We start from the raw sequence: 19,099 nt of genomic DNA, 5'->3' as shown, positions 1-19,099 counted from the left end.
TAGTATTTTCTACTGAGCGATGTTGTAATTGCTGAACCGCGGTGCCTTCCCCAGACAAGACCGTAGTAGAGTGTGTAGACAGTGAATGTCATTATCAGCGCTGTCTGCATACCAGTGCCGTCGTGGCGAGCCAGCAGAACAGACCGGAGAAGGATAGCGTACAGTCAAAGCAGTCTGGAGAGAAGGAGGAGGGGTAGTAACGCTGCTAGAGGATCCACACACGCCGTGTCCTTGCACCAAAAAGGCATAGCGACGAATGACACCTGGATATATCTCCTAAATTTGACCGTCCTACCACCCAAACCCAACTTCATCCTCGGAGGCAAGAGTGGATATATGGTTTATTCACTCGGGTGGGGATTTACGCAGACAAACGGGAGTCCTTTAATGTATCATGAGAGTCGCACATTCATTGGTTGGCGGTTTAATTGTGTAGCCACTGCCTTTCACATCAGCCTATAGCGGATTTTTGCTGTAAAACGCCTACAAACATCCATTCGCTCGTGTGCGTTACCTTACGCAGAGCAGCATTTTTGATCGGCGCAAAAAAAAATGACTGACACTCTCCAAATTGCTTCACTGCACCAAATTAGTAGCGTTTACATTTTGGTATTTTATTGAACGTGGGTGATTTTCCCTAATAGGATTGTGGTTTTGGTTGAGCCTGGGATTGCGGACCGTGCGTTATTTCGATGTAGTGTCATATTGCAGTAGCAGCCATTATCAGCTACATTAGGCTTTAATTTGGGGAAGGCAGTTAAGTGTTGTTTACCTTGGTACGCTCCACTGTGTAACGCCGCAGTAAAGCCCAGAGTAGAAAGGGGAAAACACCGCTTTCCACAATGCACCGTGTCATGCTGTGAAAGGACTGAGAGCAGAGGACGACTGCTGTTAACGCTTTTATCAATTGTTTTTCACGGAGCTGATGGGGTCAGCGTGGGGTAAGCAGACCTAAGGGGAAGGCACAATATGGTTGGGAAGGGCACTTTCATTTGCAAAGTGACACGTTTTTGACCATTGTGTATCAGCCTTTAGCATTCACAATGTCATGGAAAAGAGGGGCAGGGTTGTTGTGGGGAATTTTGCCTGAGTTTTCAAGCTGCTCACCTGGTTTCGCTTGTTAAAATTCGCACTTTGTGTTGGAAGTTTGCTTCGAAGCCTTTAGTGAAAAACTAAATGCAAATTTCTGAAGAGTTCAATTACAAGGTCTGAAAAAGCTGTGTGTTTGTGTGAAGTATGGTAATGGCCATTTGGTTTAGTGGTCCATGCAAACAGCCACTGACCTCCAGCCTTCAGCTGATAGTAGCCATAAAGCATTTTAACTCTTAAGGATTTCATGGGCCACAACACCATCTGATGTGATCATTTCACTTTAATACACAATAGTATAATGTAAAAAACAATAATGCATGATTTTAAAAATGTTTTTGTGTTTCATTTTCAGGAGGAAAAAAAAAGAAGAGGATCTGAACATTGAATACTACAACCAGCACCATGCATGTGTGTAAGAGCCAGAAGATTTGTGCCATCTGAAAAGACTTTTGGAGAGACTCACTGAGTGGAATATAAGACTTGACCGCAGACAGAGACAGTGACCTGTGTTCGACATGGCAAGCACCCAGACCAGCCTGAAGCCCCCTTTCAAAGAGCTGAGTGCATTCAAAGGCAGCCTGAAGCGCCTGTACAGAGAAAGGCTGGAGGATGCCCCCATAAAGAAGCGTGTGATGGCTGAGATGAACCTGAAGAGGCGCAGCCTGGACCAGCTTCAGAAGCTTCCCAAAGTGAAGCGTGAGCTGCCAGAGGGACGTCTCAGCTCAGAGCTGGAGCTGGAGGGAAGAGCGGAGCTACATGTGGGTGGGGCTAAAGCGCTGGACCTCAGCCCTGGACTTAAACACACTCTGGCTCAGTTCACTCTGAGCAGCCAGAGCTCTCTGGGAGGTCCTGCCGCCTTCTCGGCCCGCACCGGACACGAGCACTCCCCCGCGGGCATGCCCCCCCTGCCCTCACCCCCTGTGCTCGGAGGAGGCCCTCTGCTGGTGCCCTGTGACAGCTCCACAGAACTGACCCACTCAGTGCTGGAAGGAGAGTCCATCTCATGCTTCGTGGTGGGGGGTGAGAAGCGTCTGTGTCTGCCTCAGGTGCTGAACTCAGTGCTACGTGACTTCTCTCTGCAGCAGATCAACACCGTGTGTGACGAGCTCTACGTGTACTGCTCCCGCTGTGATGCCGAGCAGCTCCACATTCTCAAGGTGCTGGGCATCCTGCCCTTTAATGCGCCGTCCTGCGGCCTCATCACGCTGACCGACGCCCAGCGCCTGTGTAATGCTCTGCTGCGCCCCGGGGCGGCGCTGCCCACTGACCCCAGCGGGAAGCTGTCTGCTCAGGCGCTGCTCAAAGAGAGTGACAGCAGTTTCCAGGTGGAGCACCAGTGTCTGGGCAAGTGCCAGGGCCTGTTCGTGCCCCAGTTCTACACTCAGCCCGAGGCACCCTGTATCCAGTGCGTGGAGTGCCAGCTGCTCTTCTCTCCGCAGAAGTTTGTCATGCACTCGCACAAGTCGCCGGACAAGAGGACCTGCCACTGGGGCTTCGATTCGGCCAAGTGGCCCTGCTACCTGCAGCTGGCCCGCAAGTACCAGGGCTCATCAGAAGAGCCCAAACTCAAGCAGCGTCTCGACGAGGTCAAGGAGAAGTTCCACTTCCAGCTCAAGCGCTCGCTAGACAAAGTAAGAGCTTATTGATTTATATTACTGTGAGTGTAAGTGGTGAGATAGGAGCCTGTGTCCTACATGTGTTATAGCTTATGTTTCCTAATGTGAAATAATGCCTTCTCTCAGAGACACTACAGTCTGTGTTTTGTCTGCTCAGCACTCGGGTTTGTTTTCTTAAACCGTTGGTGACCGGTCGTACGCTGCAGAGAACAGGTGGTGACACATGTCTGCTCTGCTCTCATCACAGCTGCAGGACCAGGGGAAGTGCAGTTTGTGTCGGGGTCACGCAGGGGTCACTGAATGAGGCTGGACAAAAGGCCTGCTACAGAGGCAGCTTTAACTCTGCTTCAACAGCATGTTCTGGCAGCGGCCTACGTGACCCCCCACTATAACACAATATCACTACAATGCTAACGACTCAAATGTTTGCTCAGTCATCTTATGCTAATATTTATTTGAAAACAACTAGAATAGGAGATGCTAGTTTTGTTTTAAGATGCTAAATCATTGTGTTATTATTGCGCAATAATGAATACTGGTTGTTAATAATCAGTCTTGGCTTGCTTTAAAAATGTTATTTACTTGCCTTACATCTATTGGTTTTCCATTATTACTATACAAATACACTACTGCCAATGCTTTTTAACTGACCAGAGGGAGAGCTGTGAGAGAGAGTGAAAAGACTGACTTCTGCTAACTGTTATTGAGTGCTTGATGTCTCATGACCCTGCTTTGACCATCGTGGTTGACCCAATTGAGTGGTTTTCTGGCAATAGTAGGTGTTTTGTCTTGAGCAATCTCAGTTTCTCATTCGATTTGACAACTATTACTAATACTTTCACAATTCAACTTTATCAAATTTTGAGCGGTCATAGCGTGCCAGATATGTCTAGCCCAGTTAAATTTGACAAGTTGCGGAAATACTGTCTCGTCTGGCGTCCTGACCGCATTCCTCAGTCTTGGATCCTATCGACATTCTTTCTCAAAACTATAGACGATTCAATACCGCAAAGGAAATGCACAAAGCGTCTGACATCCAAAACCGTAGACACAACTCATGTACAAAACACAGCCTTGAAATAGAGAGTACACTTTGTCTGTGTTCCCTATGGCGCTGTTCACTTGCATGGAGGCTTGCATGACACATCTATTTTCAATGCCTTGCACTTTTTAACACATTTTTAAGCTTGTGTTGCCCCACTGTGACTACTGTTTTAGTGCTGATTCTTATGTTACAGTTTACTATAGCACATGTAATATAAAACTTGACATTCTTTAATATGTTAAATACAAAATGAGTAAAGTGCTTACCTGTCCAGCAAGACCCATTCATTTCATAGTTAAGTGAGGTTGGAGCCTTGTCAATTTAGTTTTGTCTGACCAATGAAATCTTATTATACAAAGGGGAAGTGAGCCTTCTATATTTATAAACATACTAATGAATTGAATAAGTTAGCATGGCTAGACTGGCTAGACAGAGTCTTTTTACTTCTTTAATTTACAATGTTAACCCTGCTCTGATTGTTCAGTGCTTTGTCCTGTTTTCAACTTTGTTCTACCAATAACATGAGCATTCTTCATTGCTGTCATGGGCTATATTTACCTCGGACTGAAATCTGAATTGTACTATGGAAGTTTTCAGTCATAGTTATGTCTTTGCTTTGGGCGGCGAGTTCCTGGAAAGTCCGTTTGCCTAATGCTGCCCAAAGGAAGCAGGTGATTGTTGGTTTAAAGAGAGGATGCCTGCGCCCCTCTCAGCCTGACCTGTGTGAAATGCCATGGACCAGGGATGTTGCAATATTAGGCTTTCATGTTTCATTCTAAGAAAAGACACCAGTTCAGTTCAGATGACAAAAACAGCCAGATCAAAAGCCACTTTACATAAATTGTACTTTTTTGGAGTATAAATTGAATGGAAACTTCTAAATGCTTCTAAAATTATCACAACAATTTTTTAACTTATTGCAATCTAAATTATCACAATTAGCCTTTGACCTAGTAATGTTAACCTCCCAACCACTGACCAGGGAACAGGCTGACCTGCTTCCCTTATGCTCCATAGAGATACATGTTTATGGGAACTGAAAGTGTGTGGTAGGCCCAAGAGGAAGTCATGCAGACGGACTTGTCTCTCACTCAGACTGTGGTGTTGTGAGTCAATCTTTCCACTTCCACAAGTCCACAAGCTTTTACCAGGAGGACAGCAGGAGAGGAGCACTTTAGAGGAAAACTTTGTGACGCTTTACCAAGAAATAACAAGGACATATTTAGAGGAAGTAGGTGTAGAAATATCTTTGGAACCAAACCTGTGTCATGTCATGTAACTGGGACAACCTTCACTGGCCTGTTTCACTGGAATATGGTGAAAGTGGAAAGATGCAAAGTAGGACCAAGACAGGATTAGGAAAGTTTATGGAAAAAAAAAAAATTTACAAACACATTTTCAGCATAGACCAGTAAACGAATTCAAAAGGTATAAATATTAAAAATAATCAAAATGTTTCTTTTTTCTTATCCAATACATTGGTTTCAACATCGTCACTCAATCTTACCATGTGTAGGGTACAAATAATAATATGTATACTAGAATATTATCCTGATTCATCAGCCGGTTTCACTTCGTGGAAACCGTCTGACCTCGCAGCGTTAGAATTCGTTCGCTCAGCGGTAGGTAGGTACTTTTTTTATTTAACCAATCGCTGCTATTTGGTCGTGACGTATGTAATGCGTTGCTAATAGGGCTAACTGGTATATTAAGTTTTTCCCAAATCCCATAGGAAGAAGGGCAATAACGTCTCTCCCCTTGATAAAATTCACCAAACATTCTCTTTGTTCCGGCTTTAAATCCTCGATCTCGGGAATCGTGGCCAACACAGAATGTATGGCTCTTTGCTGGTTGGCTGGTGCTCGAACTTGCACTTCTGGGGTTTGTGCAAACCTTCTAGTGTATTCTGATTCCTGACCTAGTCACTGGAAAGAAATGAAATTGAGCAGAGGCACTAGGTGGCGCCTGCCTGGCTACTAGAATATGGTTATAGTGTTATATTATTTTATGCTATTTCACCAGATGTGTTTATTTGGCATGTATTGGAATTTGAAATTCACGATGTTGTACTTTTTAGCAACTAACAATCAGCATAATAAGTACAATTCCTCAAAAGTGAAAATGGCTGGAAATTAGCTTCAACCCAAGTGCACCCTATAATCACCATTAGCGTCAAAGCTAGCATTTACTAGTGCATTTATTTAACTTTTTCGAGACCCCATCATAAGAAGTGACCCGAACAGGCTAAACATTGAGGAAGTTTGTTTTTCCAAATTCTCCCATGTCTTCCACGACCATATCCTGCCCTATGTTTGTGCTCCATCTGAAAAAGCTAAGACATTTCCTATTAGCAAACCCAAGCTACCCCCCCTCCTCTCCCCCGGCGTCGCTTGTCCGTTTTCTCAATAGACACTTCAGTTTGTGATGTGGCAGACATTATTTAATTGGTGCGAAATTTCAGAGTACACCGTCATGTTTCGTCATTTTATTGGGTTATTTTCAAGTGAGAAAAAGCTAGACGGATTCCTTTGAGCTGATAGATGTGTGAAGTTGTGTAATAGTCGTCTGGTAGCTGGAGGGACATTTTGTTTATGTGCGCGGTGTTTTACAAGACAAATTGTACTAAATCTAGATTACGCAAATACTGAATGGGAAAAACCCCCGCCAACATGAAGCAATATTGAGGGAAGGAAACGTTTTTTTTTTGTCAGTGTAGTCGATACTCGTGGTTTCAGACACCATTATTTTTTTACTGGCAGAGGTTTGGATGAATCATGTACAGTAATTTAGGTCAGTTTTCTCCTGGCATGGACTAAAAAGAATGTTATTTCTTAAAGTAGGTTAAGCGATTAATTTCACTACAGTAAGTATTCATGATCAGTTATCATCACAAAATTTTAAGTCCCTAACAATGTAGATTTTGACAATTTATAGATGTACAACACAAGCTAAAAAGAAGTGTTAAAATATATAAAGTTATTGAAAAAAATATTGAGGAGACTTGACTAGATTTGATATTAGAAGCAATCAAAAAATGCCAAAATGTAAGACGCAATAAAACACAACTTCATGTATCCACAAGGGAAATTATTAATTGAACAGTAATTCAAACAAACAAACAAACAAACATCTGGTAAAAAGCGAATCAGATGGTGATAGATGTGAACAAAACGCAGCTTAAGATACCAATATGCCTTTGAAACAGCGTCTTAGCCTATATTTAATCAGATGTCCCGTCTTGCCATTGGCTCCGCCGCCAGTCTTGTCCCATATCTGGGTGACACATCCTGGGCACTGCTCCACAGACAGCTGCAGCGTGTGCGTCGTCGCGTTGGCTCTATTTTGGAGAGCAGTGACTTCATTCATTACCATTAGCATTAGCAGTGAGCACACAGCTGTACAGGCCCAGCTCCTGTCTACAACTCCGCCGCCTGTCTGCCTGTCAATCACCCCACAGACAGGCTGTAATTGGGTTTTGGCAGCAGCGCTAATGACTAACTGAGTCTACAGCATTGACTGACTACTCACTTGTAATGCTTTTTAACAGACCTGTGCCATATATGTCGTGTATATTCTTATTGCTATCGGCTATGTCTAAACATATCTAAATATATTAATAGGGCTGCAATCATTTGGAATAATTGTGACAAGTCCATTATTAAAATAAAGTGAAATGCTTTATTCACTTCTTTGTCACAATCAGCAGTAGGATAAGTCAGCAGTTATCGTTGCCTTTTGGGGCAGATTGAGCGAAATAGGCTCTATTCACGCTTATGTCACAAACCAGGAAGACGTTTAGAAACATGCAACTTCCAGCGCACTCTGTTCATGGTAGTATGTCTGACAGAATCTAGGAAAAATTAGAAAATGGCCCAGTATTTTCATCTCCATGTCAATGAAGCGTTCCGTTATGTTCGGCTAATCAACAATTACCACCATACCTCAGTTTTCATCATTTCCCCATTGACGCACAACTCTGAGCGCATTGAGTAGATACATTTAGAAGAGATAAGGGCACTAAATTCAAGATTATTCCAAAGAGCACAGTCTTCTTTTAACCGCTGATCACATTTACTTCAATGGGTTTTACCACAGTTGGTCAGAGAACCCAGTGTCGGGAACTACACCGGAAGTTGTCATCGCATGTTTCCAAAGGCCTTCCTGGTTTGCGACGTAAGCATGAATAGAGCCTATTCTGCACAATCTGCTCTACAGTCATCCTACGAACTTTATTTAGACATTCATTCTGTACATTGGAAGGCAAGGTGACGGGTTGTGCCCCGCTCAGAACACAAGTTGTGTCAAAGCTCCCTCTGGATGGACAGACAGACAGAGGTGTTTCTCCCAGTTACACATTCACACCTGTCCGAGCTTTGTAAAGCGTCTTGCTCAACGACGCAACATCCGCATTTATCGATATCTTCAAAGCTACCGCCACGTAATTTATCGGGATCCTTACTTCACCTCCTTTGACCTATAGACTTGTTGCTAACCGACACATCAATTGTCTTTAGCTTGACCTGTCTTTCGTCTTTGGTCCAGTGTAGACTTCCATGCCCTGATGTTTCTGTAAGCACTCAATACGCCCCGGGCCCCAATCAGCGGACGGTAACGGAGTAAAGCAGAAGCCAAATGAGCCGATAAGTCAATGGTTACATAAGCAATAAGAACCACTTGTGTGCGTCTATAACGGGGGAGACAGACCTCATCGATCCCGTCTGGAGCTGATGGATATGGGGCACTGGAGTGGACACGGGGGAGAGAGGTGAAAGAGAAAGAGAGATGGAAAGCAAGGAAGTGAAATGGAGAGGGAAACAGAAAGAGAGGGAAAGAGACAGAGAAATCAAAATAGAGGGGGGAACAGAGAAAGCTAGAAAGAGAAGGGATTGGCTACGTATCAGCTAGGGCTTGTTGTCACAAAAAGTTTTTGACATAGTTTCACATGTAAATTATGAAATATGGTGCGGCCCCTATGAGCTCGAGGGATGTTTTCATTATTAGATAGGTTTCTAATTCTGCTGCAAATAGAGGAACAATGAAACTAAGAGATGACTTTGCTATAATTTGTACAAAAGAGAAAAGTTAATTTGCGAACTTAACTACAACTTTACTTTTTTGTGGGCCTTCGCATGGACATTAAAATGGACAAATATCGGATTGAAAACAAAATTCTTGATTTGTTTGCTGTGCTGTTTGTAATTAGTTATTTCAGTATGCAATATACTATTAAACAATTTAATATATGATTTATACATTTTTATTCAACTAACATGTTTAAAATAAGTTGTCCCATAGTCAGAAAATTATTAAGGAAATCCACTAGGAATTATTGAGATAGATTTAGGAAGTTCTTGTTAAATAATTCATTAGCATTTAACACAGCAAACATTGAGGCTGAAATTTAAATTCTGTTAAATAATGAATGAATAGGTTTTATGCTAGTGGATTGTTGAATAATTAATGATTTGCTTAAATGTAGTGAAGAACTTTTTCAGCATTTTTTATTTATTTTGGAGGCATACCATATCTTTCGCATTGCTGACATAGTTTTCAACATTTATGATCTGATGCTGTCAAGTCATAAACTCTATCCAAAAATGATTAAATTGACTTAATCTGGCCTTCTTTCATTTTACATTTTCCTGGCAATGTTTTTTGAAGTTTACAAGGCCCAAAGAAAACAAGCCTTGGCCAAAACAGCTGTAGTTTGACTCATAAATCAAACCTGATGATTTTAAGTTTATGTTGTGTTCACTCCCTCTGTCTGGACACGCTGCCTCTCCTGACTTAACCTCTCACATCTGCAGTTCCATAATGATTATTTTGCAGATTTGAGACGGTATGCCAGACGAAAACGCGCGGCGGTGGACTCCAACTTGAGGTGAAGTGTGGTCACGACACATACCTCCCTTGGGCTAGACAGGAACAGCCTGCAAAGAGCTCTGTGATAGGGTTGTGTTAACTGCTTGTTGGTTGGTCACATGCGCACAACAACTCCCTTAACTGTCTTTAGCCTTCAGGGCCCATACACACATATATATTTTTTACAGGGGGCCTCTTGCTTCAGCTCCTGTTTCCTTGAGCTGAAAATTAACCTTGCGAGTCCTCATCTGAACCATACGTACAGCCCAGATACTCCCTCCAAACTGGCCAATCACAAGCAAGATAGTTAACTTGCGCTAACCCCATAGACAGCGGTCGTCAGCGTGCTCCTTTGGCCCTAAGACACCCATACACATAACTATAGAACAATTACCCACTTCTACACAGTACACAGCTGGTCTTTGAATGCACCACAGTTACAAAGAGTTGAAGATACTGTATGTAACCTATAGCTGGCTGTACTTTCCACTTTGAGATCTTTCTTATAAGTCTTGAGTTTAATCTGGTTTAGTCCACACTTTTAGTCCTTTTTACGCCATATTTTGATCAAATTGAATATCAGAAATTTAAATCCTACCGTGATCTTAAAAAGTCCTGTTTAGTCCTGATTTAGTCCAGTTTAGTTTCCACTTTAGTTCCAATTGTTGGGTGGTAGCGTGAACACTCCCACATAGTCAGATACCTACCTCCTGCTGTGAAAAATTTACAAGTGTTTGCAAGTCGATGAAATGTAAAACCTCTTTAGAAATGCCTCGCTAATTGCTATCAAAACATTTTCTAATCATGTCATAATAACTTTCAGACTGCAACTCACTGACGGCTTAAAATTGGTCAGAACATGGAACAATTATGCCTTTGAGCCCTCCCCACATCGCACTCAGGGTTTAACATGGGCTCAGTGTGTGGGAGAGACTGCACTCCTTATGCACAGCGCCCTGTGTCTGGCCCTGTGTTCACTCCAGGGTTGCCAGATATTCAGAGAGTAATAAGTGACCAAAGCTTTGCAAAAAAAATCCCACAAACAAGCTCCACAGGAATAAGAAGAAAATGATCTTAGTTAAAAGTTTTGTGTCACTATATTTTAGGTACAAAAGGTTTCAAAATGTAGTTACGTCTAACCCATTTAGAAATCATTTTCAATTTGGTCACCATTTCAAAACCAGTCTCCAGATGACTATCTTTGAAACCACTCCTGAACGAATGAGAAATTACTCTGACTTGCTTGTATTTCAGTTATTACAGGGTCTATTACTGTGAAAAAGGCAAAAAAAAACCCCAAAACCTCCACTTTTATCATGGCAAAAATTGCAAGTAACTTTCTTATTCCAAAGTCGTTATGAGGAAGCACATTTGGCAACTCTGGTCCCGTGTCTAGCCCTGTATTCACTCCTGCTCCTGGCCCCTCCTGTAAATTGTAAATTGCAGGACGGGGCCCCTTTTGGAGAGGGGAGGGGCTGAGCGTTGAGGGGCCCTTTGGTATGTCAGCATCAGGTCAGAGGCAGGATCACAGCTCCATAACAGCACAGCAGCGCACTGGAAGAATGCCAATGTCATTACTTTACGGGCTTTCTCTCCTTCCAGTGAACAGATTTTTTTTCCCTCTTTTTCTTTTTTTATTTGAGCCAGAGCCAGCAGTTAAAAATCTCGCAGGCCGGGGTCACAGGTTAGCGGCGCCAGATTGCACCAAAAGTGGGTGAAAAACGAAGCTTAGAGGACAAAAAGATCCCCATAGATTTTCTTTGGCAGAGCGGCGCTGCAGCCTGGCTCAGTATCTCGCACTGAGAAAAAATAGCAGAGTTTACTCATTTGGTAATAGAAAATAGTGCAAGTTTTGATATCAGAGATTTTAATGGACAATAATTGAGGAATAAGTTTATTCATTGGCCCATTACATGACTTGACAACATTGACTATTCAGTTCTAGCCTGAGGTTGGACAGCATGAGCTACGTCAACATATAAACAAATAGAGAAGAAAAGCATTGAAACATGAGCAAATATTAGTTATGGACTTGGATGTTGAACACAATGGGGTTATGGGTAATTACGGGAGTGCGTTGGGCAAAGAACTCAGACAAGTAAGAGGTCTGCTGTTGATATAGGCAAACTTCAGAGTGGTAGGCAACCAAACATTCGCCAGTTTTCTTCCAGTCTTAGATCTAGTTGGGGTTTATATTGAAGTATAGATGACTTCTGATTTAGTTATAAATTAGTCCTGGTATAGAACTTGCCTTAACTCGCACAGCCTTTCAAAACATGACTCTATATTGACAAGTCTGTGGTCCCTTCCTGTCTTTAAATGCTGTTGTCATACCTGTTATCCGTGTTTAGAGATAGTCCAGAGCAGATACTCGGAGCAGTGCCACATCTGCCAGCAGCTCCATAGACTAAACAATGGTCTGAGCGCCTCCTGAACCAACTGTCCTGCTCTTTGTAAGGGATTTAGACTGACAGGTGTTTGTACCATCGCCACACTCAAGGTCTGTGCCAATTTTAACAGAGTGGGATGACGTCTTTACAGTCTTTATTGGAGATTGTTAAAATGTGTCCGAGTACTCTGACAGCTTGGTATGGTGTGAATATATAGTCAGTTTCTATTAGGGGTGTACTGATATTCAAGTCTCATGATATGATATCGTCACTGTATGAACCTCATGGTAAGATATTGATTGCAATATTTTGTGGAGGCTAACAAAACTGTGAATATGCTACTTTTTCCTCTTAAAATGCCTTGACAAGACTTAATCCAAAGAACTAAGACTTAAAAGTGCTTAGAACTGTTATTTCTTCATGTAGTTTACACTGAAATGGAGCAAGGGATCATGGTCGATGTAGTTCCCTCAGTTTTTTTTTTAGCGACACCATAACTCTTAATTTAAGCAAAGAGACTTGAATTCGACTTGAATTTAAGCAAAGAGACTTGAATTCGATATATTGTGATGGTCCACGATATTATTGTGAGAACTTTGACTATACGATATCACAATATTTTGGTTATTGTTACATCCCTAGTTTCTATAGTGTAAAAAAATCCAGAAATCCGTTTTTGGTCAAGTATATTTCTAACAGGGTACTACCACAACTCCAACTACTTCTGCTATTACTTCTACTTAATCTATGCTGTAAACTTTGTATGTACCTTAATATGATACATCCCAGGCTTTCCATTTCTGTGGTATTGATTATAATTAACCCAATTAAAATGTTTCAATCAATTAGTATCTCTAGTGAAATAATCTGCTTCCAGATTGTAGTGAATTGTATTTAATTCTCATATTTTATGCCAGAACCCTTTCATTCTTAATCTGGTTTGGTGTTGCCAGGTAGAAAAATTGTGTAATGTTCACCTCTTCTCCTCTTTCTCTAAACCATGATGCGCTTATCCAATCCATTCATTGCAATTAGCACTAACCTGCCTCCTGTGGCCCGATCTCAGCTACCATAAGACTTTCTGAACGTCTAGCCCTCACATAACGAGCTGTAATAATGAATCTATTTGTTGATTTGGAGATTAACTGTTCACCGCCTGGTTTCCCTGGGAGATAGCTCTTACAGGCCGTTAGCTAGTTAGCCGTAAATGCCTTGGGGGTTGGGCCTGGTCGCTCTTATACTGTAAACTAAAGGAGGTTGTGTGGAGTTTTGCATTTGAAAGCCGCTTCTGTGCCGCCTACCCGGTGGGACCTGTGATTAATGAAGATATAAGGAGACAAGGATTCTCCCGTATATAGGACTTTCACCAAACACACATTGTATAAGTAGACATAGACTTTATTGTTTTTCCCCCCTTTCGCTTCAGAGCCCTAGTTTCCCAGACAGAAAGATAAACGCCGGATATCAAAGTCACAGATCCCGCTGGGCCATATCTACAATACATTAAACCCAGCCACCACAATGATCAATTATGCATGTAGAAAACACTAAAAACAGATAGCGAGAAATGTCGCTACGTACAGCTTATGTCTACCATTAAAGGATTCCCATTGCTCCTCTTTTACTGGTAATTTATTTGCATTTGTGTTTCGTAATGGCCGATCATTTCCATATATGCGACTGTGTTTATATTTTGATACAAGCAAATGAGCTATGAAATCTCATGTGCTTTATATAATAGGGTCAGGTACTAGTAAATTCAAGTAGTGAAAAGTCCATTTAAAACCTTGACTGGCGCATATGTTGATGTATAATGTATGAATTTAAGCGAGAAAAAGTAATCCAATAAAAATGTTCTGATCAAGATTCATTTCACGTCATTTTGCACGTCATGCTGCAAAACTAATATAAGAAGAATCCCTTATGCATGTCAGAACATGTTTGTAGAGGTCGAAACTACAGCGTTAACTGGTTTAATACATGATAAGATTACAGTGGACATTATATTACCCAAAGAAGTGCAACCATTTGAAGTAATTTCGATTTGAGAGCAGTCTTACATCCATTTTGAGTCTATTTTTCACCATTGAGAGATAGAACTAGTGTAGTTTATGTACAGTTACACACGTTTCTCTCTTAATATCCTTTTTACAGCGACCTAAACCTTGCACAACTCATATTTAATAAAACGCATGGTGGCTGGAGGTAGCAAAGGTCCCCAGCCCACGCACTGAAGTCACGCTCCCATGCAGTGAGTCATGATTTTGGTCCAGTTGTATCTTTTATGGACCTCACCTCTGCTCCACAAACATCACACAATATCTCTTAACCCTCTTAACCTTAGATTTTCATTCTTAGTTAGTTTGTATATTTCTACCTGTAAATTCTTATCTCTTCAAGGCTGGACTTAACGGGCAGGGGTAAAGATTCAAAAATATACTTGCTTCCGATAGTATTAAAACACTTTAAACTACAAGAAGGATTGTAACTTAGGTACAATATGTAACTTTTCTGGTGTGTTCCAACTGATCTATCTTGCATTTACTCAGTTACAGGTGTTTTCTTTGCTTAATCCGTGAAAAGCATGCTCTCTCATTGTAGGCGGTGGTCATCTCTTCACAGATTTGACCTTTAACGTGGCCTGATGGTTGTCTCCATGGAGATAAATAAGTGAAATGCCAGACTTTGGAACATTCTAGGCAAAGCGACAACTTCTCCACGGAGACAGGCAGATAATAGACACTCCCTAAGTTACGGATTTCACCTTTAAATTTATTCAAAACAGTATAAGATGGAGAACAGACGGCAAAGAAGTGTTATAATTGGTCAAGCTTACAATTGTATTTTGTCCTTGCATAATTATTTAGTTAATAACAAAATAATTTTCATTCAGCGAGCTATCTGTTACCATGGATGCCTTCACTAGCAAATTCCATTACATTTTGTTCTCATACATAAGCTATTATAACTTTTTGTCCTCTTCACAAATGTTCTCAGAAAATATGAAATCTTAAGACAAAAGTCAAACAAAAGTGCAGAGCTTATGTTGAATCGTGGTTTGAAAATCTTTGGGCTCTGACAGCTTTGGCACAGAGCAGTATTTTAACCATTCAACCATAGCAGAGCTTAAGCAAACTTGCCGGAAACCATTGGCACAGTTCGCAATGAATAATTCTCAACTACTGACATCTAAGCCAACAAAAAACACATGTTAATAGCCTTTATAGCTTTTTACAAAACAGATATAAAGTTTTTTCTGTAGTGAATTTCACCTATTTCCTTGACCTTTTTATATCTCTGATTCTCCACACATTACTATTATATACTGTAGCTCTTCTTTTATTATTCTCAAGGGCCACTGCTGCTCCTTACAGTCCTTTAAACAGACTCACATTTCCAACTGGATCTTGTTCTTGAACTAAAGAGGCAGCTCTTGAAGTCCCGCAACCATGAATTAACCACAGTAGTAATAATCATTGTACCCTTACACTGTACTCAAGCCAAAGTAAGTATTTTGAAGAGTACTTGTCCTTATAGTGCATAATGGTAGTGACTAATTACTACGAATCATAGTATGGTCACTTGTTTCACAGTTGTCAATGAATTTTTATACATTTCTCTTGGCATCAATTTTAATATATGCCACATTTATTTTTAATTTTTTTTAGACAGAATAAAAATCATGAAAAATATACAAAACAACAAAGTCTAGTTGGAACTTTTTGTGCCTGTCTTGCATTTCGTGATTATGAGACTTGGATATCGTTACACCCCTAATTTATTCCATTTCAAGTATGTTGTTAAAAACATGTATTCTTACAGTGGGTGGGCTTGCTTCTCCACAGATTCGACCTGTAACTGTAAGTGTCACCTGCTTGTTTCTAAGGATATCTGGGTCACTATAACCAAAGCAATAATATCTCCATGGAGAAACATTAGTGGTAGACTAGAAAAGTTACATAGTGGACCTTTAAATAAAAATATATGTTTCTGACTATGATAATAGTTACCCCATAGTTTGGCTCTAACTTTTAAAATAAGGAAGATATTAAAAATCAATGACCTAATTTTTCCTGCGTACTTTGAGATTCACCTTGACACCTGAACGCCCTTTTCCCTTTGACTAACACCTGTGAAATCTTTGGTAGTGTATTCTGTGGTTTTACAATCTGGCGACAGTTTAACCAGACTGTATGACAGCTGCTCTGAGACATGCCAGGCATTTTATTGGTCATCAAAGTTCAGTCAGGATCCTGGCTCAGATGCATCCGGAGCATAGATGATGGCATACTCACACCCATTCATTAAAACATGAGTCAGAGGAACAAGTGTAGCCTGGAGACACTAAATCTGTTCTTAAGTTTTGTTTTGACTAATGATACGATCAAAGTCTAGCTGTTTGATAGAATGTCATATCTGATGTCGATTGGTTTCTATATGTGAAATAAAACAACATTTGTATAATATATATATCAGAAAATAGAGAAATCAGAATACAAAATTTGGTTAGTAACAATAACTGAATGATATAGGAAAATAGCCAGCAACTGTATTTATTCTCAAAAACTTTCAGTAATATGTGACAGCAAGGATTTTATTTTTTTGAAATCTGAGAACAAATTTTAGAATAAATATGATCCAAATGTCAAAATGTTCAAAATACAATTCACTTTATAGTATTACCAAACACTACTTCTGTACTTCTGCCGCCAACAACTCATAGCAGACTAGTCTTGCATGATCTTGTATCCTTGTGATGCCATTTCCCAATTTCAGATGACACACACAGACATAGACACACAGACAGACATAAAGACTCCCTTTTGCTCTTGAACCTCGCATCATTGTCTGCGGTCAGTGATTTCAACCACTGGGCCAGATCTGTACAGACGCACCGTGAACGCACCACAAGCAAAACCAGACACTTCCTCCTTCTGGTCCTATTCTACTGCAGTTGTTTTGTGTTTTATTATGTTGATTTAAGGGTGCCATGTGTAACTTTCCTGGTGGATGGTACGCTACTTCTTCTCTCCACGGAGCTTTTATTGCTTTGTCTGAAATAGTACGCAGTATAGCAATTGTATAGTAACAATATAGTGTGCTATTCAAGGTATTTTTGAGCAAGAAAACATCTGCATTTGAATAGCCTATGTGTGTTAGATTACAGAACATTACAGGCAAAGCAATGGCATTTTCAGAGCGACAAGCATTTGGCAGCTCCCCCACTGGAAAAGTTACATTTCACCTTTAACCAGCGATGAATATATAGTGATAACCTGACTTTCAAATATATAACTAGCTAGGATTTTACTCAGCCTTTTACTCATTTTGATGTGTTGCCAGGTGTGCGTACTTTCAGCCCTCTGACTCACACAAAATGACAATCTCTTCAATACGAGGCTTTTTCGGGCTCATTTCTGTCAGGCTGCTGCTGCTTTCCTCCAGTACGGCTGTTTTTGAAAAGACTGTGAGTGGATTCAATGGAGGTAGAGAGAGAGAGAGAGAGAGGGGACATTTCTAGAAACCCGATGAGAGAGTGAAAGGAAAGGAGGAGAGATGTGCATGAATTTTCAAAAAGTTAAACTGAACCAGGTCTAACCTTTTTACTATATTGACTAAATATAAACAACTATTAAACTACGCTATTGTGCAACTTTTCTGGTTGAGGGTTTGCTTGTTTCCATGGAGATATTTCACAGTATGGCAAATAAAACATCCTGTCACTTTTTTTCTATTTAAGAAAAGAGGAACCAAAATTTGACGGTGTGAACACTGCGATGTTTCTGCTTTTGAGAGACAGCCCTATCTTTAGCCTTAACTGTTAAGGTGAAAATAATATTGCTATTTTATGCATTAAAGAATTGGAGGCAAGTTTTTGTTAAGTAGTTTTAAGTAAGTTTGCAAATTTCTCAAACTTCTTTTACAGGCGTATAGTTTGTGCTGATTCTTAAAGTAAAATTTTGAGAACTGCTGGTGGAGACAGTTGACCAAGATTTGATTCAGCGTTTTGTTTAAGCGCTTACTCCACTGGTGCGTACGGCGTGTCTCGTACTCGTCTGGCTCCTGACACCAGCGCCGGAAATGTGTCCCATATTTGCATTTTAGTCAAGTCAAAACTCCACAGAAACTGCTCTAGATCGTCATGAGTGTTCGGGTACAGCAAGAGTCAGAGTAGTAGATGGAAATTAGCATTCCCAGATTTGTGTGTGAAAGAAGGGATGAGAGAAGAGAGTAAAGAGGCGAGGGAGGGAGAGAGAGAGAAAAGGGAACTAGACGGCGAGGGAGTGAAAGAGCAAGACAGTGTTAGAGAGAAATTGTTAGAGAATTGGGGAAGAGGGCAAGGGAGAGAGTGAATATGAAGGGCAGAAAGTGGAGGAGGAGTAGAAGAGAAAGTGAGAGAGGAGAGAATGACAGAAGAGAGTGAAGAGAGAGAGAGAGAAAAAAGAACTAGACAGAGAGGGGGGTGAGAGAGGAAGACAGTGAAGGAGAGAAAGTGTTAGAGAATAAGGGAAGAGAGAGGAAAGGGAGAGAGTGAATGTGAAGGGTAGAAAGCGGAGGAGAAGTAGAAAAGAAAGTGAGAGAGAAGAGAATGAGAGGAGAAAGAGAGAGAAAAAGGGAAGTAGACAGAGAGGGGAGAGAGAGAGGGATGAAAGAGCAAGACAGTGAAGGAGAGAACGTGTGAGAGAATGGAGGAAGAGAGAGGGGAGGGAGAGAGTCAATGTGAAGGGCAGAAAGTGGAGGAGAAGTAGAAGAGAACGTAAGAGAGGAGAGAATGAGAGAAGAGAGGGAAGGGGCGAGAGAGAGAAAAAAGAGAACTAGACAGAGAGGGGGATGAGAGAGCAAGACAGTGAAGGAGAGAAAATATTTTAGGGAAGAGGGCAAGGGAGAAAGTGAATGTGAAGGGCAGAAAGCGGAGGAGAAGTAGAAGAGAAAGTGAGAGAGGAGAAAGAGAGCGAGAGAAAGAGAACTATAGATAGAGGGGAAAGAGGGGAGAGAGAGGGAGGGGAGAGAGCAAGACAGTGCTAGAGAAATGGGGAAGAGAGAGGGGAGGGAGAGAGTGAATGTGAAGGGCAGAGAGCGGAGGAGAGAAAATG

General features: G+C 41.2%; 1 protein-coding gene across 1 annotated transcript in view; it reads left to right on the top strand.

Moving 5' to 3' along the window:
• The first annotated feature begins 346 nt into the window (after positions 1-346).
• skila (SKI-like proto-oncogene a) overlaps positions 347-19,099 on the top strand; it is a 57,012-nt gene continuing 38,259 nt past the window's right edge. The window contains exons 1-2 of the mRNA XM_055151498.1: positions 347-941; positions 1,445-2,723. Coding sequence (XP_055007473.1) covers positions 1,608-2,723 — 1,116 coding nt within the window. The 5' untranslated portion in view covers positions 347-941; positions 1,445-1,607. The remainder of the gene's footprint in view (positions 942-1,444; positions 2,724-19,099) is intronic.

The sequence above is a fragment of the Boleophthalmus pectinirostris genome, unplaced genomic scaffold (genome assembly GCF_026225935.1).
Source record: "Boleophthalmus pectinirostris isolate CB_2022bp ecotype Guang Dong unplaced genomic scaffold, ASM2622593v1 HiC_scaffold_16, whole genome shotgun sequence".
Taxonomy (NCBI): Eukaryota; Metazoa; Chordata; class Actinopteri; order Gobiiformes; family Gobiidae; genus Boleophthalmus; species Boleophthalmus pectinirostris.
This window is presented reverse-complemented; position numbering and strand designations above follow the sequence as displayed.